General features: G+C 43.2%; 2 protein-coding genes across 5 annotated transcripts in view; one reads left to right on the top strand and one right to left on the bottom strand.

The window, feature by feature from the left end:
* The first annotated feature begins 26 nt into the window (after positions 1-26).
* LOC110507479 (DNA-directed RNA polymerase I subunit RPA34) lies at positions 27-1,895 on the top strand. Its single transcript, XM_021587493.2, has 3 exons — positions 27-406; positions 629-764; positions 985-1,895. The coding sequence occupies exons 1-3, from the start codon at positions 331-333 to the stop codon at positions 1,721-1,723; spliced, it is 951 nt and encodes a 316-aa protein (XP_021443168.1). The 5' UTR covers positions 27-330; the 3' UTR covers positions 1,724-1,895.
* A 7,396-nt stretch (positions 1,896-9,291) lies between these two features.
* Positions 9,292-23,645, bottom strand: part of LOC110507480 (RNA-binding protein Nova-1) — a 58,903-nt gene continuing 44,549 nt past the window's right edge. For all 4 annotated transcript variants that reach the window (XM_021587497.2, XM_036965363.1, XM_021587496.2 and 1 more), the window contains one exon: positions 9,292-23,521. In XM_021587497.2, coding sequence (XP_021443172.1) covers positions 22,493-23,521 — 1,029 coding nt within the window. In that variant the 3' untranslated portion in view covers positions 9,292-22,492. The remainder of the gene's footprint in view (positions 23,522-23,645) is intronic.

Here is a 23,645-nt window from a genome sequence, read left to right on the forward strand (position 1 = left end):
CTTACACAACGCCGTGCTAATGGTGCATTCTGGGATTTGTTGTTTTCGTTCCGGAGGGCCTTCGCGAGTATGCGCTTCGTGAACAGCATCAGTTGCGTCTAGAAAGCGAATTTTGACTGCACACAGACCATGGTTTATATTCATCAACACTCTATGTAAAAGAAGATATATTTACCGATATGCGGAGCCCAGATCATCGCGAACCGAGCTAGATTTAGTGTATCCAGGTCAAAGGTACTATATATGTTTTTGGAACAAAACATGTTGATGCAGGCATGCGCTTTTAGTTAGACTAAGTTAAATTTAGTCATTTATCAGTACTCCGAGATCATGCCAAATGAGGTATCTTCATCAAGCGATGATTCAAGTGACACGGAGGAGGTTCCGCAAAAACGGAGAAAGCAGGGTAAGTTATTTTCTAGCTTAACTAGCTAACTTAGCTAATGTTAGCCACTCCAATCAACCCCATCAAAGCTGACTGCCAGATATCTAGTAAATCCTGTTAGGAATCAAAAGTGAAATGCTGTAATGGGCAGACAGCATTGTGCATTCAATGCTGATTTCCAAAACACACACAGAGTATGTTCACTTAGCTAGCTAATAACAATAACTATGTCTCAACCCTCAGCTTCAAGGTATCAGTGTCCAGCTGATTTTGTGGCATTTACCCACAAACCCTGTGCCAGTACCCTCATCGAAAGGCTTCGTGATGACAACACAGAATTATGGCTAATCAAAGCTCCCAGCGGTTTCAACCCGGACAGGTAAGCAACCCCTCTTTCCATTTATTAGAATTATCTTAGAAGAGGCATGATTCACTTCTAATAACATACAGGGAAATATCTAACAAAGTCCTCAGCATTTCTCTGTCAGTTATTAGAAGTGAGTCACTGTCCACTTCCATTGCTTTACACCCACATTGTCTACATTTGGTGTGCCTCTTAGCACACTGTCTGACTGTCATCTCTCTCTCCTCCCTCCCAGTTTCAGCAGTCTGAAAATGCCTCTGTCTGGGCTGCAGACCATGCAGGCCCCTGCCCAGCAGGCGCGGGGCAGTGGTGGGAATTCCGGGCAGATCTATAGCGTGCTGGGTGGGCCCTCTGGTGCCGCGGACCTCCACCTCCTCACCAGCCACCGCCAGAGGCTCGACTCGGTGGTCTGTGCCCCGACCTTCAGCGGCCTCCTCAACATCTGTGAGAGCTACGGCGACTGCAGCACCAACCAGACCACCATAGCCATCCCAGCCACCCCGGCCCCCACCGTGCCCCCGGGGCTCCGCCTGCGCTTCCAGCCTTTCGGAAGCAGGACCCCCACCCTCTCCAGAGTGATGGAGGATACACCGGATACTCCGCTGCCGTCTTCACGAGAGACGCCTCTCAGGGTCACACTGGACCCGGGGGAGGAGAGGAAGAGCAAGAAGAAAAAGAAGAAAGACAAACTTATAAAGACTGAGGAGGAGGAGGAGGTCAGGGTGAAGCAGGAGCTGCTACACATGAGCCCAGAGGAGTCCTATGAACTTCCTGGGCAGGAAGCTGACCTCTCAGAGGAGAAGAGGAGGAGGAAGAAGAAGAAGAAGAAGAAGGACAGAGGAGAGGCAGAGGGTACTGTAGATTTGTCTTTTAATGTTATTAAACAAGAGGTGGAAGTAAAAGTTGAACCAATGGACAGTTCCTATGGTGACGTTGAAGATTCTGGAAAAAAGAAAAAGATAAAGAAAAACTAGCACGACGATGACGAGTCTGTTGTTTTTACCCGTCATCTGGTTTTGTGAAGTTATGCTATGATATAATTGTATTATTCAATTAGGCACTTCAACAAATAATTATTATGCTACTGTACTGTCATTTTGATTTTTTGGGGAGAAATGTTATTGTCTAATAAAACCAGTGTTCAGACTTGTGCCCCTTTATTCACACTGAACAAAAATATAAACGCAACATGTAAAGCGTTTGTCCCATGTTTCATGAGCTGAAATAAAAGATCCCTGACATTTTCCATATGCACAAAAAGCTAATTTCTCATTTTGTGCCCAAATTTGTTTACATCCCTGTTAGTGAGCATTTCTCCTTTGCCAAGATAATCCATCCGCCTGACAAGTATGGAATATCAAGAAGCTGATTAAACAGCATTATCATTACACAGGTGCAGCTTGTGCTGGGGACAATAAAAGGCCTCTTAAATGTGCAGTTTCGTCACACAACACAATGCCCCAGACTTCTCAAGTATTGCGTGAGTGTGCAATTGGCATGCTGACTGCTGGAATTGAATGTTCATGTCTACCAAAAGCTGCTTTCAAAGCTGATTTAGAGAATTTGGCATCACGTCCAACCAGCCTCAACAGCAGACCACGTGTAACCACCCCAGCCCAGGACCTCAACATCCGGCATTTTCACCCGCGGAATCGTCTGCTTCTTTTCTGTTGACTGTTACTTGAAGAACTGAATACCATGAAAATACTGTACCTATTAATGCTTGAGGGAGAAGTGTTCAGCATAAATGGCTATCAAATGTAAATGAATGTGTAGATAATTGATTGCTGTAGATGAAACTGGGTTTGCACAACTGAAGAATTTCTGCACAAACTGTCAGAAACCGTCTCAGAGAAGCTCAACTGCATGCTCGTCATCCTCACCAGGGTCTTGACCTGACTGCAGTTAAACGTCGTAACTGACTTCAGTGGGCAAATGCTCACCTTCGATGGCCACTTTCACACTGGAGAAGTGCTCTTTACGGATGAATCATGGTTTCAACTGTACCGGGCAGATGGCAGGCAGCGTGTGTGGGTGAGCGGTTTTCACGTTGTAAACAGAGTGCCCCATGGTGGCGGTGGGGTTATGGTTTGGGCAGGTATAAGCTACAGACAACGAACATAATTGCCTTTTATCAATGGCAATTTGAATGCACAGAGATACCGTGATGAGATCTTGAGGCCCATTGTCGTGCCATTCATTCGCTGCCATCACCTCATGTTTCAACATGATAATGCACAGCCCCATGTCACAAGGATCTGTACACAATTCCTGGAAGCTGAAAATGTCCCAGTTCTTCCATGGCCTGCATACTCACCAGACATGTTACCCATTGGGCATGTTTGGGATGCTCTGGTTCTGCCAATATCCACCATCTTCACCCAGCCATTGAGGAAAAGTGGGACAACATTCCACAGGCTACAATCAACTGCCTGATCAACTCTATGCAAAGGAGATGTATCACGCTGCATGAGGCAAATGGTGGGCACACCTGATACTGACTGGTTTTCTGATCCACACCCCCTACCTTTTGTTTTAAGGTGTCTGTGACCAACAGGTGCATATCTGTATTCCCAGTCATGTGAAATCCATAGATTAGGGCCTAATGAATTCATTTCAATTGACTGATTTCTTTATATGAACTGTAATTCAGTAAAATCTTTGACATTTTTGCATGTTGCGTTGATATTTCTGTTCGTTGTAGTTAATTTACCCTCAATGTTGCCATTAACTATTGATTCTGCTGCAGTCCTGCAGTACTCTTGCTCCACAGGCAGATGGTGGTGTGGTTCTTCTCTCGTCACCGGCCACAGATGCGGTCGGTTGCCTCTCAGCCTGCTCTTACTCTGCACCGGAGTATGGTCCTTTTTTCTAATGAGTTCAGAGACACCTCTGGTGCTATCCAACTCGATGTCTGTACTTTCCTCTCACTACACCACCCCCTGCACGTATGCCTCACTTACTCGCTGCAAGTCTGTGGTAGTGTCGCATTTCCTTCTTTTTTTCGGACACTTTACTGTATTTTTTAAAGTTGCGTTTGGGTTTGTGAGTGAATTATGAACCATGAACAAAATAACGTTGAATAAGCTACATATTCAATTCAATTCTTCGTATAAAAGGTTATGTAATTGTTAAAATATATATATATTATTTTGTACATGAATAATAATTAAAAAAAAACTTGGATGGAAGTTCTGGTCATCAGAATTCTTTCTTGGTTCTCGATGCTCAGAGAGTATCTCAAAGACAACAGCTGCTATTTTATAACTCTGGTATGGAGGGCATAGAACTTTGATGTTGGATCAAACCTTATGCGAGATGTCTATGTATTCTCACAGATACGTGCAATGTGTGTGTGTTTGGGATCTGCTTCAGATATGGTGTTGCAGATAACTTGGCTCCTAGCTAGTGGGTTACACAACAGGTAAACAGCAGAACATTGACTCCTGTTCTGTGGGTGTCTCCTACACACACCGCTACTCACCTTTGCTGTCTCACAGGCTAACACGTTTCACCATGGCTGGTTGTTTGTCCGTTTTCATTTGACCCACTTGAGAGCAGTCGAATGTCCTCCAGCAAGAAACCAAGATGGACACTATCATTCTGGTGCCTGTGTCTTCCTCCATATTATTGTTCAGTGGGTTAGCCATAGGGTCACCAGGCCAAGTCACAGCTGGGACAATGAGGCCCTGAAGTGAAGCACCTGGATGTGAAACAGAAATCTAGTCGAACTCTATGTTCTCGTCTATCTCTATGCGTTGATGTATTGTTTAATGGGGATAGATCTGCTATAGGCGCAGCAGGTTGCTTGAACAGTAAGTGCCGTCTGGCAAAGCAGATGAATAATTGAATGCAGTCTGAAGTTTAGATACAACGTGTCCAGACTACAGAGCAGGATTGGGCCCTGCGCGCCCCAACCGATGCAAATTTGGGGGGAGGGAGAGGGGAGCGACTTGTGGGGGTAATGCATTGGAGAACCAATCTCGCCTGCTGTACCCACCCCCTCCTTCTCTTCCCCCCTCTTCACTCCTCCCTCCCCATCACTGCAGCGATTCCCTCTCCCCCGTCTCCCCCTGTACTGCTCTCCTTTTCAACCAGCGTGCTCCAGCTAGCCTGCTGCAATGTGAGGGTTTCCATGGCAACGCAGTCCTGCCAAGGACCATGGTGCTCTGCTCTGTGGCGATGGAGAGAGAACGAGAGAGAGGGATTGGGCTCATCAATGTATTATATGTGAGCTCCACCACTTCGGGCATGCTAAGATTGCTGTCTCGGAAAGCTGCAGTTCCCCCCTGCTTTCCTCTCTGTCCTTTTCTTTGCAAGCCCATAACACTCAGCGTTTTTGACGGCGATTAAAGTGCATGGATCAATGCAGAGAGAATTGGTCCATCGGTTTAAGGATGACAGTGAAATTGGTCTGTGTTGCTTAAATGCAATGAGAATTGGTCTTGCGTTCGTTCTGGCGTTGTTTGCCCTTTGATGAATAAGTGCCACCCTGACATTGCTTTGGCTGCAGGAGAGCGCCTCCAAAACAAGTCTCACCACACCAGCAACTTCATTGCATACTAATGCCTTAACATGACGCACACTCAGCCCTCCCATTCATAGAGCAGAAATATGTCATTGAACCGAATAGGCTAAGGCCGCCTCTGCAATTTAGAAGAAACACGATACAGAAGTACTGATGCGTAATATTTGAAAGTGTTGAATGCACACTGTCTTCTGAATTAAAAGACGTTCTGTCAATGGAGACAAACCTTGTACCGTTGATCAGGTGTATGAGGGTTTGGGAAGCTGTCGCTGATGATGTTTGGGGTCTTTCTCGTCTCCTGGGCCTTCTGTTCATTTGAATGGGCTCCTCTTGTCTGCTTCTTTTCTGTTGAATGTTACTTGAAGAAGTGAATACCATGAAAATACTGTACCTATTAATGCTTGAGGGAGAAGTGTTCAGCATAAATGGCTGTCAAATGTAAATGAATGTGTAGATAATTGATCGCTGTAGATAAAGTGATTGAAAAAATAAGTATTTAGATTTGATTAGCCATTCAAATGAACAAACCTTCAATGGGGGATGGTCTGCACTGAAAGAAAATCTGTTGCTATGCACTAACAGACAAGTCAAATCAGATGTATGCTGTGAAAGCAGCCCGAGCTGTCTTTGCAGCCAGTCTCCATGACAACCTCAATGCTATTTCCCTCATTGTTGCCTTGGACTAGCGTTAGATATGCTGAAAGCGTTTCTTGGACCCTAATTCGTAAAAGCCTGGAAGTCCTTCTTTGGGCTTGCATGTATTCATAGCTGTCATTCCCAGGTGGCAGTGTAGACTTCTGGAGGAACTAGACAGCAGAGAGAGACAGCAGTCCCCTCGGGGAGAGAAAAGTCCTTGCTTTGACCTTCACAGTGGCAGGGAAGAAGGAGCAGTGAGCAGTTCAAACCATACACTGGAGACTAAGACACCTACAAATCAACCTTGTTGTTGTTGTCTGCATGCTGTACAGTGCCACTACACACTGTGACATTAGCCATACGTTACTGCAGAACATTCACTCCTTCAATCCAACATATGAACTATTTCCATATCGGCGCCATCTAAACATTTGTCCCTTGAGTTTGCTCATATATAAGGTACGGAATGGAATGTGTATATGTATTGTACACCTTAAGACACATACTGGCATAAAATATACATAATATTGGTGGGATGTTATTAAAACATTCAGTAAATATTGAATATGGACAGTAATGTGGGTTACTTTTGTTCAAGAATGACTACGTTGACTTGAATTCAGTGAAATATACCACATAACTACAGTCCATTGTTACCATAATTCCTCCTTTATTCAGAGTGGACGGCACAGCTGGACAAGCTGTGCAGGTTAAGTGCTTTGCTCAAGGGCAGAGCAGCACTTTCTTCTCCTGGGACTTCACATGGAACAGATGACACCATACCTTAGTCCTTAAGAATGCACCAACTCACTGTCTCTAATGCAGTCTGACATTGGCATCATTTGCAATCTTTCAAGATGTCATAGCATCTCATTTAACAGTAGGAATCAAACCTAGATTGTTAGCAACAATGTGTACTATACTATTTAATTTATCACATCATATACAGCCCTAAAAAAATGTTGTAGCTAATTCAACCTAGTATGAAGGTTCAATGTGTTTTTAGCAGCGCAGCTAATTCAACCTTGCATACATTGTCATACCAGCTCGGTGTGTTTTAGTGGTGGATGAGGTTTGTTTGTGTTTGTTGTTGACAGTTTTGTCTCTTTGTGTGGCCTGGGGGACCGTTGTCAGAGGCCAGGTTTCAGGGGCCAGGGCGCATGATGAGGAGCACATAACCTGTCGAGGAGGGCCACCGCTGCCCCTGCCATCCCTGCTGTGCACCCATCTGCCGCTGGGCAGCAATATGCCCACATGGTTCCGTCTGTCCAGTAGCTCACCCCACACACACGCACATATCTTCACCCACCGTCTCCATGTTGTTTTAGGGGTGAACTAGATAAATGGGGAAGTGGAAGAGGAAAATGGGTCACGGGTGCTTTATATACCTCCTCCATGTGTATGGTTTAACCTTCAAGTGCTTGCTGCTGTCGCTGGAACGGTGGACGGGCATTTTATATGACTCAAAAGTGGAAACCCTAGAGTGGGATCCACTGACAAACAGGCTTTTTCCACCAGCCGTGTTCAGTATTACAGTATGCATGAAGCTTGAACCAGAAGTTTTGGTTCAGAAAAGTATCACATTTGAATTAAATGGGTCAGGCTAACTTTTCCCCTTAAATAATCACTGATTAGTCGTGGATATTAACATATTAGTGGACCTACAATCAGAGAGTACCCCATACATTTTAGTATGATAGTAGCAGAAATGTATCTAGGCTGGAACTGGGCTTTCTCACATTATGAGTTCTCAGAAAGCAGGCGCCATAATCTGAGTTATGTAAAACAGGATTATGTCTACTGCAGGTATTGCACCAATAACCCTGTCATTCTAAATTCCCTGTGTGGTGTTCATCCATTATTTTGTATCCCTGGGCAATACACAGGTGACCCTTCAATCCTCAGCCTTAAAAGTCAGTTCAGTTTACAATGGATCTGTTTTGATTTTGCTTCCAGATGTCAATTATCTAACCATTATGTTTCGTCGTGGTCTCCGGGGGGGAATAAATAGCAGTCGTTTAATTTTCCTGCCCACTTTATCTGATTTGATTAGTCTGACTTATTGAATGGCCATAAAGCCTATAATAACTTGGATGGGTTCAATCTAAAGGGCTAGTATTATTTGTGTCCTACTTAATATATCTAGTCTACGACCTTCCCCAGTTGAATAATATCTTACCTCATGTACTTTATTCAACCTTTACCTTCTTGTCCCTGTGTGCCTGCTCAAGTTAAAGTAGCAGCTCCTTGCCCATCAGCCTATGGAGTAAAATCCACACAACTGCCTCAGTCTGTCTCAAACTGGGCCAAGTCATTTTGAGCTCCCCTGGCTTCTCCCTAATGGTTCATTGGCATGCTGCAGAATCTTCCATCTGCGGCCTTCTAAGTGTCAGGCCAGGGCTCCTTAGAAAGGTAAAAATATGTTTGTGTTTCTGGAGGCCCGAAAAAAGACTAATGTGTGCCTCTAGGGTTAAAGCGATCCTTGGAAAGTCCCCGGGTGGCAGGTGTACAGTGTACGTCTGTAGCAGGACATGAAGCCAGACGTCAGGTGATGGAAGAGTGGTCGTTTGGTGTCGAAGGAATTTAAATTTCACCATGCGGTCTGTATCGACCAGTGTAGAGTACCTAATAGTACCCTGTAGTCTCTGTGATCGATTAGCAAGCCCTGGCTGGAACTCATTATCCTAAGAAAATGGGTGAGTCAGTGTGCATTTAATATTCCTGACTGCTTTGATTTGTAATTGTTCAAATTAGCTGTATAACACAAATTGCTGGAACAATGACCATACATGGTAGAGCTATGGTTGATAATCAATTATGTGAGCATTTATAAAGTACAGTATAGGCCGCTCCCTTTGGGTAATTTAATGAAACAAAGTATCGTATACAAAGACAGTTCAGGACCGTACAAACATTAAGATACCAAAGCTATTGAAAGGACTGAAATGAATGATGCCATTGTCGCTTCCCTCTACCAAATGAAAACGTTTGTTTCGTGCTAATTACCTGATGTCATTACAGAGCGTTCCTTTGTCCATTGGTATCATAGTTGTTCAGATTTCCTGCAGGTACTACATGCCAAATAATTTCAGATGGGCTCATTAATAAAACACACACACACACACACACACACACACACACACACACACACACACACACAGAGTATCATCGGTTGGAAAATGATATGCACCCAAAAAAACATTCTCATTATGCAAATCCACTTTCAATCGACCCAGGCTCAGAATTCTATTGGTATGCTGTATGTGCTGTCGCCCCCTCTATCTCCCTGTAGGATCATGTTGATACTAACCACACAGAGACAGTTCACACATAGGATACTGGAATAATACAGCAGGCACTGCTTAGGCTTCCCTTATATACCGTAGAAAATGTATTTATTAAAGCATATGCTCGAGAACTGAAAAACAACAACTGCAAGATTGCAGGACATATCTTGTACCATAAAATTGATAAAGGAATCACTGTACACGCCACAGTGTTTTAAAATCACAGCTTTTGCATCGCAATTTAAACGTATTTATTCTCATTTGTATTTATGCACATAATAATCAAACGTCCATGACATTTCAAATACTTTTTGGAATAGTTAAGAATGAAATGTGTTCCTTATTTTAAACTTAATCTGTGATGTTGGTTAGAAATATCACAACAGCGCCAAAAAATAAAAACATACAAAAACGTACAATCATTGTTCAGTATTTTTCTTATCTGACTGGCATAAATGATTAAATCAATTTGATTTAAAGATAATTATCAACCAGATGGAGTACATTTTGGTCTGTGGAATAAATGCTCTGAAATATAATCTACAAACTGGCGGTGAAGCAAAGTACCATCATTATAAAATCATTGGCTACACCTGTCCTTACATAGGCCCCGCCCTCATACCAATGCAACTACCTGTGGAACGGCCTATTACACTGTAACAGGCTAGTAAGTTCAATGTCTATGTAATGTCAAGTGTTGCCAAAGGACAATAGCCAGTTTCCACTTTAGTTACTTAGGATGCGGGAATAATTTTAACATTGTTGCTAGTCAAAGATGGACAGCTCTTGTACCAGTACAGATGGCAAGTTTTAGTGAGAGAGGTCCGTTGAGGTTTTCTCCAACCTTGGGGTTTGTTGTAGCTCAGTGGTTTGAAGTTTATTTCCAGGCCCAGGAATTTGATATAACTTTTATGATGAATCCTTGTTAAATGCATAGAAGGTACACGCAAATGGAAGACAGCAACAACTGAATGCTGAAAGACAAGTGGTGATTTAGTTTCAAGATTTCAGCCTTGTGACAGTCTACAAATGTGTATCTTCCTTCAATCAAAGACAAAGCATTAGTTTCCTAGACAAACATGCAATAAGTAGATGAAAACATTCAAGAGATAACCCAAACATTGACCTGAGTCCCTGTAAAATTGCCAAAATTCTGGTATAACTGTTAGAACACAAACTTGGTCTTCCACAGGCAGTCGAAATACAAATAGCATTCTGTTTGTCAAAAATATACATTCCAATTTCAGATTTAATTAAATTACAAATAATCTCCTTTATCAGCCACTACTTTCAAATCTGATGTCGTTTAGAATTGAAAATGTGTCTTCCCTAATTTTGATAAAAAATTCTGCATTAAAAATACATTTATCTATTGATTCAAGCGGAGGGAAGGGTGAAATTGTCATTAATATAAACACAGGATAAAAGTACTCCCTAATTTAAAGTCAATCAAATGTCTATGTACCCATGCTAATTCTTAGTCAGAAGTTTCTCTGCAATTCTTGGTCAGAACTTTCTCTTAACTCTTGGTCAAAACATCTCTTAAGGAAACAAATCTCAAACATTGGCTGTTCCGACACATTATTATTCTTATCCTCTGTATCAACCCGTGCCTGGAATAGCCACGCACAAGAGAATAGAAATGAGCTTCCATGGATTTCAATTAGGCAGTATAGCACTGTGATTTGCCAAGGATGAAGTGCTTTTGTGTTTTATCAATTCAAAACATATGTTGTTTATTCTGGCAAATGCACAGCCCCCTTACCAGCGACCTAGGTAACAGTAGGGTGTGAGTGGACATGGGTGTGATGTTGCAGACAGAAATCTGAACAGCCACATACAGTAGGTATGGTGGCGTGACTAATGCTACTGTACTGTAGCCACAGGCAAAGCAGGTTTGATTTACAATCCGATTGTGCAAAACGCAAGTTCAAAATAATTATTAGCAACCCCCCCACCCCCGCATTTGTATCTATGGCACATTATAAATCGCTATCATCTTATCTATGAGGGGGATTATCTATATTTTATCCTGTGGACCCCATAGGGTCAAGTCCTGACTGGTTTGTTATTATGATATTATCAATTGGAGTTGATTTTGATGGCCTTGTTCTTAGGTGAGGGTGCAACTAGGTGCACAATCTAGTCGCTCCAGACTCAAGCATACTGCATTAGGGCAAACTCTTTGTCTCTCACTCTCTGTCCTCTGGAACTGAGTAGGATGTTAACCAACACTAGCATCAACTGAGAAGCAGTGAGGAGAAGCGCCGAGATCTCAGCAACAAGATGCTGTACGAAAGCAACAAGGCATTATGTCTATCCTACATCTCCTATCTAACTTCCGAACAGGACGAGGGAATTCCATGGGACAGCTGGTCTGGGATTTACAGGGATTCTTGGGCTTCAGATGAACAAGGGAATGGAAAAAGAGCAGCAAGGAGAAGGAAAATCAATACCGCCTCAGGCAGGAGAGATGCACAATTAACAGGATTGGCTGCATTGGCAAAGATGAAGCACAAGCTACCACCACTCCAGTCCCACTGGCAGGAGAGATAGATGGGAGGTATATGGAGGGGCCTAATCTGTCATTGTAGGTTTTCACGTAAAAACACAAGCCACAAATGGGGCTTGCAGAGTTTGAGTGGTATTCTGTAGAGTCAATAATACAGTGCAAACACACCCTTTAAAGGGATAGTTCACCCAAATTCCAAAAATGACATATTGGTTTCCTTACCTTGTAAGCAGTCTATGGACAAGGTATGACAGCAATCCATGCTTTGGCACTGTTTCCACATGCTAAGGTTTTTGAATTTGTGGCATAAATCCCATTCAAGTCATGGGACCGATATTAGCATTCTTTGCGCATCATTTTCTAAACATATGTGACTTTGTCGAGCTTCACAATCAGTTTTAGATACGTTGGATGATTTGGACATAATGCGTGAAAAATGCTAATATCGGTCCCATGACTGTAATGGGATTTGTGCCACAAATGCTAAAACGTAAAGCACGGATTGCTGTCATCCTTTGCCTGTAGACTGCTTACAGGGAAACGAAACCAATATGTAATTTTGTAATTTGGGGTGACTATCCCTTTAACATTCAGTTATTCTCCATTAATCTTATGACTTACCTCCTTTCAGTTCATTGAAGTTCTGGTATGACTACAAAGCTATCAAGGAGACAAAACAAACACATCTAGAGTAGCGCCTAACGAAAGGCACGTCAAAGTTCTGACTTTGCTCTACCACATAGCTCAGGGGCTCATTACGAACGTTGGGAGGTGTGTGCAGTAAACCATGAATTCTGCTTCATTCTGAACCTTGGAGGTACTTCTTTAGTGTATGGAAGGTTTGCGCGACAGGTTTGGTTTTCAGACCATCCTGTGAATATTGATATGCCTGGAGACTCTGCTGTGCTGCAGGTCAATAAAACAATAGCCAATGCATGGATGGGTCTAAGCCCATTGGCCAGAAGTTGCTTGGATCTGCCTAAATCCGCCGGTCCGGATAGGTTGGTTGTGGAGACATGGTGAATGTGGGGGTGGTGTTTGCTGGTTGGATGAACTGGTTGGTGCACAGTGATAGTGGGAGGATGAGAATGTCAAAGAGCAACATCTTGATTGTGTCACTTCTAATGTGTTGGGTGTACTGGATGAGGTGAGAGGAGTCCCAACCCTTCCGATTGTTTCATAACCTCCGATTGCTATGCTGCAACCCTCCTGATTTCCTGATGCCCGTTCAGCAAAAACATGGGCATGTCCAACATTGTCCTTCATGTCCTCCTTATATACCTAAATCCTCTTGAAATATACTTTCAGCCTGGGGTAAAAGTGTGTTTGTGAAACACCACAGTATCAGGTGCACATTGTATTGCAGGAGTAGGGGTGTTTAACTTACCTCTTTTGGGGTTTGATTATAGTAATAACTGTATTCGGTCCAATATCAACTGATTTCCAAGCACCTCTTTGAGTGTTAACGTGGTAAACCAATGTGTGGGCCTTGATTAATTCATCAGTAAGACTAACGTCTACCTGACAATTAGCTTCAATGGTTTATTTGACCCATTTTTACCATGTACAAATGAACAAAACTTTTACAACATTTTGGCATTCATTGGTCCAAAACCTCTCCTGATGGTGACATTAACACGGACACCAACGTTTGTTTTATTATTAGCGTCTAAATGTTGCACGAATTTGACAATGTACCATCCATTCTAACAGTTCCAAAAAAATATATTTTCATTGCAAAAAAAATAGTACCATGCAATGACTCATAATTACATTAACTCATGTCACAGAAATTGTCGTTGAAATGTCATCATTTAGCAATACGGAATTTGTTTTTGTCCTACACATTCTTTTTCAACAGCGTTGGTCTCATTTAGGTTGTAAACAATACAGTATGTGCACGCTCCTCTAAGTAGGTGCACATCATCCCTCAGAATAATTGCTAAGCAACCATTACATGAACATATGGAAATCATCGTCGTCTTTGGGCTCCATAGAAATCATTAGGGCAGAATAAAGTGGGACAACCGCAGAAGGCAGGATATAAAGGGAGATCAAGGAGACACCCTGAGCATCACTATTTCTCTCTATCCTCTTGTTTTGAGACAAATCGCTTTCTGATGGGCCTGGCCCCGGCAGCTAGAGAGGATGGTTGAGTATCATGTGGGAAGCAGGTTGACTGGCAACGCGCTCCTTTTGGAAACATGGAGGAGACATGTTAATGTGGATCTGGTCGAGTAGTATGTTATCGATGGAGAACATCACATGGTGATGACGTGTGGTAAGGGATGACTCAGGGATAGGGTAGTGGTGGAGAGTGGTTGGGTGGGAGGGTTATGAACGATAAGAGTCGGCTCAGGTCACATGATGAAGTTCCAGCTATAACGTCAGGGGATTCCATTGGTGAATGGAAGCCCTCCAGGTTTTAGCTTTGGTGGACATTGGACAGAACACCCACCCACCAAGGCTGAGATAGCAGCCTTTCCATTCACTCACTCACTCACTCACTCACTCACTCACTCACTCACTCACTCACTCACTCTCACACACACACACACACACACACACATACACACACACACACACACGTCGCTCATACCATATGGCCCCGCCCCCAGACCGAGCACATGGTTTCAGGCACAAACTTGCAATGTGTTACTTGGATGAGACTGAGTGTAGTGGGAGGTGAAGAATAAGACAACAGAAGACAGGTGATGCTAAAATGAACATTTATAATGACTGTTGTTGCTGTCGGGAAAAGAATAATCCTTAAAAAAAGATGAAATATATATTAGCACTAGATTGCCGACTTCACTGGTAATCCACAAGTCAATAAACACAACTCACTACTTTTTTTTCCTTTTTTTTTTTTACAAACACAATGCTACAATTACATTAAATATTCAATACTCTTTAAGTCAGTTAATGAATGGTGTTAAAAGCAACCACTAAAATGCTAAAAAAAAAAAAAAAACAATAATTCACCTTTCCAGTCATTCCCTTTTTCTTGTTGTCTTGTAATTTATTAATAGTAATATTATAGGTTGAAAATAAATAGCTCATGAAGTGTTATCAGAAAATGAGGCTGGCAGCATAAAGCATTGTGAGTGGAGCACAAATCTAAGCAATGATATGGTCAGTCCAGTCTAGCTGTGTCAAATGAATACTTTCAGTCAGTTTAACTCTAGTAAACTCACTGAGAGAGATATGTCTCAGTTGGCACTACGGGCACCTTTGTCATGTTGGCATTTACATTCACCAACGCCCACCTACAATATGCCTAATTAACATAATCCTAGTTCTGAACTATATCACTTCTATCATGTAAACCGCAGTAACTCTATTGCACTAAAGAGGCCTCAACTTCCTTTTTGTGGTTTGGGAGCGACACGTTTTTTCTCCCCCCTAGTCTTGAATGTCCCACATTTAGTGTAAGGTGCTGAGTCCAGCAAGTTCTCCACATTGATATCTTCTTACACTACAAAGCATTACAATAACTACGACTCACTCTAAGCGGAACAAAACCACCAACGAATACAACTACGGTAGCAAATGTAAACAATTCTATCAGCTCCAGAACTGAATGATCTTTTAGGTTTTTATATCATTTTATCTAAGTGGAGCTAGCATGGCGATAAACAACAACAAATACAGCAGGTCACACCAATGTCAAGACCACAAGCTACTGTAGCAGAACAAACGAGTAGATGTATGAGGTGTGTCTTTCTTTTCCTCTTTCCACTAAGTGGATTTTATGCTGCCGGCCCCATTCTGTTGAACACGCCTCTCTTTACAGCTCAACAAAATCTGACAAAAATATTTACAATGAGAGAAAAATGAAATTGTGGAGAAACAGTTTTTTTTGTGTTTTTTTTTTTTGTCTGTATTTCTTTTGTGGATGATTTTTCATTCTTTATCTCGGTGAATTGCCCCACTGATAAGAAACAAACAAAAAAAAAAATCAAATAATTTCAACTAGAATTGCACAGTCTCAAATAGGTTTGGTGATGGAATGGAGATTTAAGTCCAAACAGTTTGATGAACATAGAAGGGGAGGAAGAAGGTCAATAAAGTTCATGAGGGGTGAAAAGTTCAAAGTTCAGAAGACAGAGGATGGCTGCGCAGCTGACGATTACACTCCTCACACCATTCTGTGGGTGGTTAAATGTTAAAGAAAAAAAATCGTCATTAGAAATGGATTTTTTTATTTTTTTTTCCCATCGAAAATCAAATGGAGAGACTTGGGGGGTGAGGAGAGTGACAAGTGCCCCCAACACTATGGCACACAATCAATGATGTCCTGGAGGTTGAAGAGATGATAGAGAATTAGGAAAAGCAGTTTATGAGAGGTAGCCAGCCTTTACCGGGTTAATCCAGGTCTGCTTTTAGCTCAGGGTTTTTTGATCTGTTTCTTTTGGGTAATGTTGAGGCGTCATGACTGACATCATGTTATGGAGGAACATGCTGGCTTCATGGGTGCGTCCAATGGATGTCCAACATACAAGAAAACTCAAAAAAGTTTGGAATGGTACTGTTTTTGTTTGGCACTCGGGAGAAACTCGAGGAGGAGGAGGAGGTGGGGTGGGGGGGGGGGGGTGGGGGGGGGGGGGGGTGGGGTTGGTGGTGTGGCGGGATCGGAGCAGAAGTGTGGGGGAGTGGTTGGAAAAGGAGGGGCAGTGAAAGTGCAAAAAGGAGAAAAGGGGGAGTAAACAGGGTACACATGAATGGCATTTTGTTATAATTGGTCTAGGTTAGAGAGCGTAGTACAAATAAAAAACAGGAAAACAATAAAGAGGAACTGAACAGTGATATGACAAATGCAGTCTAAAATTGCTGGTGCTTCGATGGGGTACAAGCTCAAGAGTGGGACCCTGGGTTCCGTGAATGTCTGGCTATGGGTGGTGGGTGCGGGTGAGAGCAAGGAGGGCGGGGGTTGGGGCATTGTGAGGTTTTGGAGTTGAGCACTAGTAGCCACACACCCACTGAAAAGAAATGATGTCACCTGTAGCAGGTGAACCATACGTTTGCATTCCTCTGCACATCACAAAACAGATCTGTTCACCCAGCGACATGGAGACGACACCATGATGCTGACCTACTGCAGACACACAGACACAAGAGCCAGACAATAGCACATGCACAGCAAGGTACTACGCTATTGCACAAACCCCCATCTCAGCTTACTCTACAGAGCTATACAGCTATACATGCTGACATTCTATTGCAACTGAGGCATCGCTAGGAACAGGGATGTCAATTTGGTTATAGTTTAAACTGAGTGTCCCTTTTTGAAACTAATCTAGATCATTGAACGCTTGAGAAATATACAAAAGGCAAAATCCTGTGTTAAATGAGGAAAAGCTATGTTTTCTTGTGGCTGACCAGCTTTTGTTATTTTACAATCCCTTTTTGAGCATGCCAACACCACTCAGTTGTCTAATGGTGAAACTGAATGACAGTTGGGCAATGGACAACATGGGGAATATTGGCAATATTTGTCATTTTTTTTCGCTCCCTATAACTTTTTATTGTAGAAAGTGTAATCATGTAATGAGACCAAATTCACAGAATAGAGAGTAAAACACACCTTGTCCCAAATGCTGGAGAGAGACCCAGGGGATTGAGAAATACAAAAGCTGAGCAGCAACAGAGCGTGAAAAAACATGGTGCCTACACACAGCCTAGCTTGATACATCAAAATACTTTTCCTAGTTTCCTTTCAGGAGATGGGGGTTTAAATGAGAACTCTGTCTAAATGAGAAATATATAGTGCATATTTACATCAAGACAAGAGATCAAGCTCAGAGGGAGCCGAAAGAGGAAACAGATGGTTAGAATGACACTAGGGCCAGATCTGGCCTACCTGATGTTAGTTATTCACACAAAACACATGGACACTCAAGCCCTGAAGTCATGATCGAAGAGTGATATGCAAACTTATGCAGAGGTGAGTACATTCATGGACAATATCTCGGTATCTATGGTAAAAAGCATAAAATGTGATCCGGAATTAAATAATGCAGGTTTAGTAAAAGAAGCACAACCCCCCCCCCCCCCCCCCAAAAAAAAACGAATTGTCTCATGTTTGATCAAAAGTTTGTTCCTATCTCTCTAAGAATGTTTAGATGCCTAGACAATGTTCTCACAAAATACTCATCCAGTCATACAATCTAATTACACTGTGGCCTTGCTCTACTGGACGATGTCCCTGCATGTGTTTAGTGAAAACAACACACGTTTGAAAATGTGTCAAGGAAAATTAAATTGCTTTACCATTGTTGGCATGCAAAGATTTGTCTTCAAAAAGAACAAAACACACCGCCTAATTTTTTTTTTGTACAATTTTTGTTTCTTACATTTTTTGTCCACGCTTCACTTTGATATCATGCAATATAGACGTGCAAAAAAGATAACATCTATCTCCACAAAATACATTTTCAGAACTATAAAAGGCTGTATTAAGAATGTTAATATCATGTGTATCATTAACCATGCTAGTCTATCTATACGTTGATTCTTCTGGCCCAGGAGTCTAAGTACTGTAGAATTCAAGGAAATTTGGATTACTGGCTAACAAGATGGCTCCCTTCCTTCACAATCCCTTATTTTATGTCACATAGAAGTAAAGAGGGCATTAAAAGGTTTAACTAAAAAGCTTATTTTTTAATTTTTTTATTGATTCTACTCACACACAAAAAAGTATCTTGTACCATTCCCTTCTATTTACAATTATAAATATGGTTCGTTTGGCACTTTTCACATTATTTTTCTTATAAAAGTACGTTTCCTTTCATGTAATGTTTTTTAAATCACGCGCATTTCCCGTTTCAGTCTTTAAAGATCTATTTTGGCACAGGTTTATTTGTTGAGTTTTGTTTTTACAGTAATTTTTATCTTATCAGCATGTATAGCATTTGGTACACCTCTGGGAACTACGACATCCTGCTAAACGACCAATCAGATATGTTTTAACTTTATTTTTAGTACATCACTTATTAAATAGCAGCAATTTCACAAATTAAAAAAGTTGTAATTAGGTAAATCTATTTAACATCTAGGTCAATCCAAAGCTTTGACAACAGACAGAATAAAAAGACAATACAAGGACAACATGCTACTACGTATATTGCTTCCAGTACTCATCACATTTTATCTACATCCCCTAAATTACAAACCAAACAAAAATGGACGCCCTAAAACCCCATCATCATGGGGTAATTTTGTTGAATTCGATAAAAAGATAACAAAGCCATCCTTTGACGAACTTTGTTGGCACCTTCTCGTGATCTCCAACGACAGGTATTTGATATTGTTGTATTTGATATCGTTCACATTGATTTGTCACAGTTTTAGTATCGCTTATATCCAGTAATCTCTGTCATTTCTTCATGACTTCAACAAGCAGTATTTCCCTTATTCTACTCGCAATCTATGTGAATGTGTTTATGAATGTACTGTATGTATCTGCCCATGCATTCCAAATGTAGCAAAGTGCTTTCACTCCTGTCAATAAAATACAATATAAAATATGGTTTCAAGCCACTGGCCATTGGATTGACAGAATTAAGTCAGCTGGTATCTTTCTCTCTTAGTTGCCTGGTTGCAGGTTCTCTTTCCTACTTCCACTGTCACCTACTAATTTGTTCTCACTGCTGCTGGCAAAATGGTCACTAACTAGTCTCTCATGCTCAGCTCTGCAATCAAGGGGACACTGTCCTCTCTACCCTCAAAGCACTAGGAGACTCAGAGAGTCATTGTTTTGGAGTAGTTGTGGTCTGGAAGGGCAAGCAGACATGCATCGTAACACCAGACACTATCACCCATGGAGAGATGTGAGAGGGGGGGCTCTGGGTTGATGTGTAAGAATGGGGTGCACGGAGGTACAAGGGTTGGGGGGGTGAGGAAAGTGGATGGTATTAGATGGAAATAAAGAAGCCTCCTTACCAATCTGTCGAGATACGCGCTTCACTGTCGCTCCAATAGACAATAGAGAAAACGTTCCAATGGCGAATACTAGTGAGAGCCCACCATTGGATAGATTGCCTTTACATTACAGTGTCTAAATGTCCAATTGGGGAGATAGGTTCCCTTACCAGACCACGTTAGATTGTTTAGGGTCGAGCAAAATGTGCCCCCCTCCTCCTTTGGCATTTTAGAAGTCATCACATTTTAGGTTAGCCAGCCATTTTCAGTTGGCTAACAGAATATATCAATTTCAGCTGTTTGTGAAAACAGCAAATATAAAAAGGGAAGTCGGACGATTAGAGCAACCCTGTCAAAATTGGGATAAAACTCCACATACCTCCAACTATTGTTGTCTTTGAATAGCAAAAGCTGAACATGCCACTCCCCCCCCCCCCCCCCCCCCCCCAATCCCATCCTATAATTAGAGACTGTTTCTACAACCACATGACTTTCATTGCCAAACTGAGTCAAAGCGCATCCAAAACCAGGATCCCGGTCTCAACGTAGTGTTTAGGAACATGAATACTCTTTCCTCGTCTTGCATATCTAACTGAGAACTGATACTGTATTGCAAATAGAGTTCTGTTCATGAGATATGATTAGTCGCCTGGTATTTCATGTGCGTACATTTCCCTGACATAATAACGCACACGCCTGTGACAAAGCTCCCCTACAGAACACAACCCTGACCTCATGGGCAGAGAAAACGATCCCCACACTTCACAGTGCATTAAGATCAACTTCAGTGTACTCCGATTGCAAAAACAAAACAAAAACAAGATAAAAACAAACAAAATCATAGCAGCTTATAGGTTAGTGGGCAGTATCCATTGCATGGAACGTGTAGTGGGAGGTCCCTGCAGTTTGCCAAAAGCAGAATAACCCACAACCATTAGACTTAGCTGTCGTTAACGCCCAACAGACCGTAGCACGTTACATTCCCCCCGTTCATCGTGGACAGTTGAACACTGCTTGATAAGAGCAAGTATTAGGGGAAAACAACTTCTAAATATGCACTGTGTTCAATACCTCTGCTCGCCACAAGACAAGGCCTGGCAAACTGCATGGACCCTAGTGAGTTCAACTTTCTCATCTTCAGTGTTTGTATTTTTCAGTAGTATGTACGTATCCTGGCGGGGCCACCACCTTTAGGTTCTAAGTGCCCCTGTTCCTGGTCTCTCGCCTGGCCTGTCTAGACAGAGTGTTGTTAAGAGTGCCACAGGCAGAAGAGCAGCGCTCGCTGGATATCTCAGTGGAGACGCCTATGGCCCTACAGTCCCAACAACACTTTGGCTTTTCACAATGTTGAGGGACGCAGGCTAAACCGGAGGGAGGAGAGACATCTGAGCTCAGACAACATTGAAACAACTTTGGGTTGGCGTTTTTAGAGCGCTTCGGCCCCTGCCAGAATGTGAACGGTGCTCTTGGGCCCGTTGTGCAAGTGGCATTTTCATTTTGACGCTATCTATGTATATACTGTAGAGACTAGTCTGGTTGATTTCACGTAATCTGCCATGTAGATATGTTATAATCCCTTTATAGCACTGAAATGGCATCACATGGTGTGTGTGTGTGTGTGTGTGTGTGTTTAAATTGAATATTTACTCTCCTGCTCTTTGCTGGATATCAAAGTTGACCCTTACTCTTCATCATCACTGCTGTGGTGCTTATGCTCCATTTCTTACTGGACTTAAATAAGACATACTGTATATTACACTATGTGACATGTTATTAAATCCACTTAAATGAAACAAATCAAATCAAAAATAGTCTTTTACATTCATGTCAACCTGAATTTACAGATAAAAAATAAAAATAAAAAATAAAAAATACCAAACGTTATGGGCGAAATCATATTCATAAATAATGACGATGATATCGATAATAATCATAATAATAATAATCATAATATCAGACTGCAAACCGTGTTGAGAAAAATGCCCCGACCTCTATATGTACTCTTGCGCTACGCTAGAATTCTGACCCAATGAGATGCACCATGCGTCTCTGCCTTCGTCCTACATACGAAACACGAGCATCCCATATATAAATACGGAGCGTGGCATAGCATGCATCTGGTTAAATCAGAACCTAAGGCGCGAGGCTATAGGGGGTACGAGGATAATCCATGTGTGGAAGCCTTGGGCACATCTCTCCCCCTCCTTTGCTCAAAACAGAGTGGGGGTGGCTGGGAGAGGGGCGAGGGATCGGGGCATGGAGGGGTATGTCATCAACTACAGGGATTTTCCTTAGATCTCTAACCAAGCACTGGTTTGCAGTCTTATCAGACCCTTGTAGGGGGAGGGCAAAAAGTGGGGGGCAGGGTAAGGGGAAAATTGAAATTGAAGGCAAATCTGAAGAAAAACATCAGTGAGCTACACAGGAATGGGGGTGGGGGTGGGGAAGGGGCTGATTCCATGGGGGTTGGCCCCCAGTACCCCCACCGCCCCCCTTTTCCAAACTGCAGCGCGGCAGCATGCCAGTTTAAAATCGCATTCACCACTGTCCGGAGAATACACAAACAAACAAAAAACAAAAGAACTAGAAAACAAAACAAACAAAAAATCCCGAAACATCAAGACTTAAGTAATAAAACCGTATTTACATTTTACACCTTATTTTCCTTTGTTTTCCACGGTACACTTTCTCCTCTCTCCCCGAGCGAATTTTTGCGTCGCATCATTTTTTGAATACTGAAACACCAAAAAACGGGCGGACGATTCCTTCCAACATTCTTGTTCTCCTCTCCGTTTCTCTCTCCCTTTGCATTCCTCCCCAAGCCCCCACTCGTTTTCTTCCTTTCCATTCTCATTTTCTAGCCCACCTTCTGTGGGTTGGTGGCGCGCACACCCTGCTCATACGTGATCCGTTGGCTGATCAGATACTGAGCTGCCTGCGTTGACGCCGGAGAGCCGGTTATGGTAACTTTACGGTTCCGGGTGCCGGGAATGAACTCTCCCTTTTTGGAGATCTGGATCCGGGCTCCAGTCAGCTCCTGGTACTCCACTAGCGTTTTCCCTCCTTTCCCCAAGATGGCTCCTACTAGGTTTTCGGGAACAGCGATCTCCACCACGTCCTTGGCCCCCTCCTGCATCTGCTTCTCAGTGGCCATCAGGGATTGTGCCATCAGTGGGGACGAGGCGCTCAGGTAGCCGTTGGTGGCCCCAGTGGCCGCGGCCAGCGAGCCCAGGGTGAAACCTCCCAGGGAGGCGGCTTGGTGGCTTGCGCTGGTGGAGGCATCGCTGGCGTAGGACGCCAGGAGGTTAGCAGCGGCAGCCGCGGCGGGGTTAGCGCTAGCCGCTACGGCAGCCAGGACTCCTGAGGCTGCGGCGGGGTTGAGCCCCAGGCCCAGGGAGTTGGTGTTGTAGCCGTAGCTGGCTAACGTGTTGAGGGCCGAGGTGATGGTCAAGAGGTCGTTGCCTGAGAAGCTGGGACCCATGGTGGTGGGGAAGCCGCCCATACTCTGCATGGTGGCCTGACCCAGGAGGCTGGAGGCTGTGGCAGCGGCGGCAGCAGCAGCAGCGGGGTTCACCTCGGCTGAGTTGGCGTAGGGGGAGCCGGTGGGGTTGGAGTTGGCCACAGGGCCAGAGATGTTGGAGTAGCTGATGTTGAGGCAGCTGCTGCTCTGGGGGTCCTCTTGGATCTTCTGAACGATGATCTCCACGGCTTTACGGTTCTGCTCGGGCTCTCCGCTAATGGTGACCACGCGCTCCTGCAGGTTGATGCCCTCTGGTTTTTGGGAGAGCTGCACCCAGGCGCCCGACTGCTCCATGACGGCCTTGACTGTGGCTCCACCTTTACCAATGATCAGACCTGCTGTGCTGTTTGGTACTATCAGCTTGGCCTGGGGAGAGGAGCAGAGAGAGAGAGGACATAGAGATGGTTACCGCGCTGCTTTAACATTGTATCTCCACATGACAGAAGTGTGATATCAATTGAATGGAGGAAGGGACAGGGCGAGGGAATGG

Source organism: Oncorhynchus mykiss, chromosome 27 (assembly GCF_013265735.2).
Source record: "Oncorhynchus mykiss isolate Arlee chromosome 27, USDA_OmykA_1.1, whole genome shotgun sequence".
Classification (NCBI taxonomy): Eukaryota; Metazoa; Chordata; class Actinopteri; order Salmoniformes; family Salmonidae; genus Oncorhynchus; species Oncorhynchus mykiss.

What these genes read in the sequence shown, in the direction of transcription:
- LOC110507479 (XM_021587493.2), top strand. Translation starts at nt 331, where the DNA reads ATGCCAAATGAGGTATCTTCATCAAGCGATGATTCAAGTGACACGGAG. An exon ending in GCAAAAACGGAGAAAGCAGG is followed by an intron (nt 407 to 628) that starts GTAAGTTATTTT and finishes CTCAACCCTCAG; the next exon opens with CTTCAAGGTATCAGTGTCCA. An exon ending in AGCGGTTTCAACCCGGACAG is followed by an intron (nt 765 to 984) that starts GTAAGCAACCCC and finishes CCTCCCTCCCAG; the next exon opens with TTTCAGCAGTCTGAAAATGC.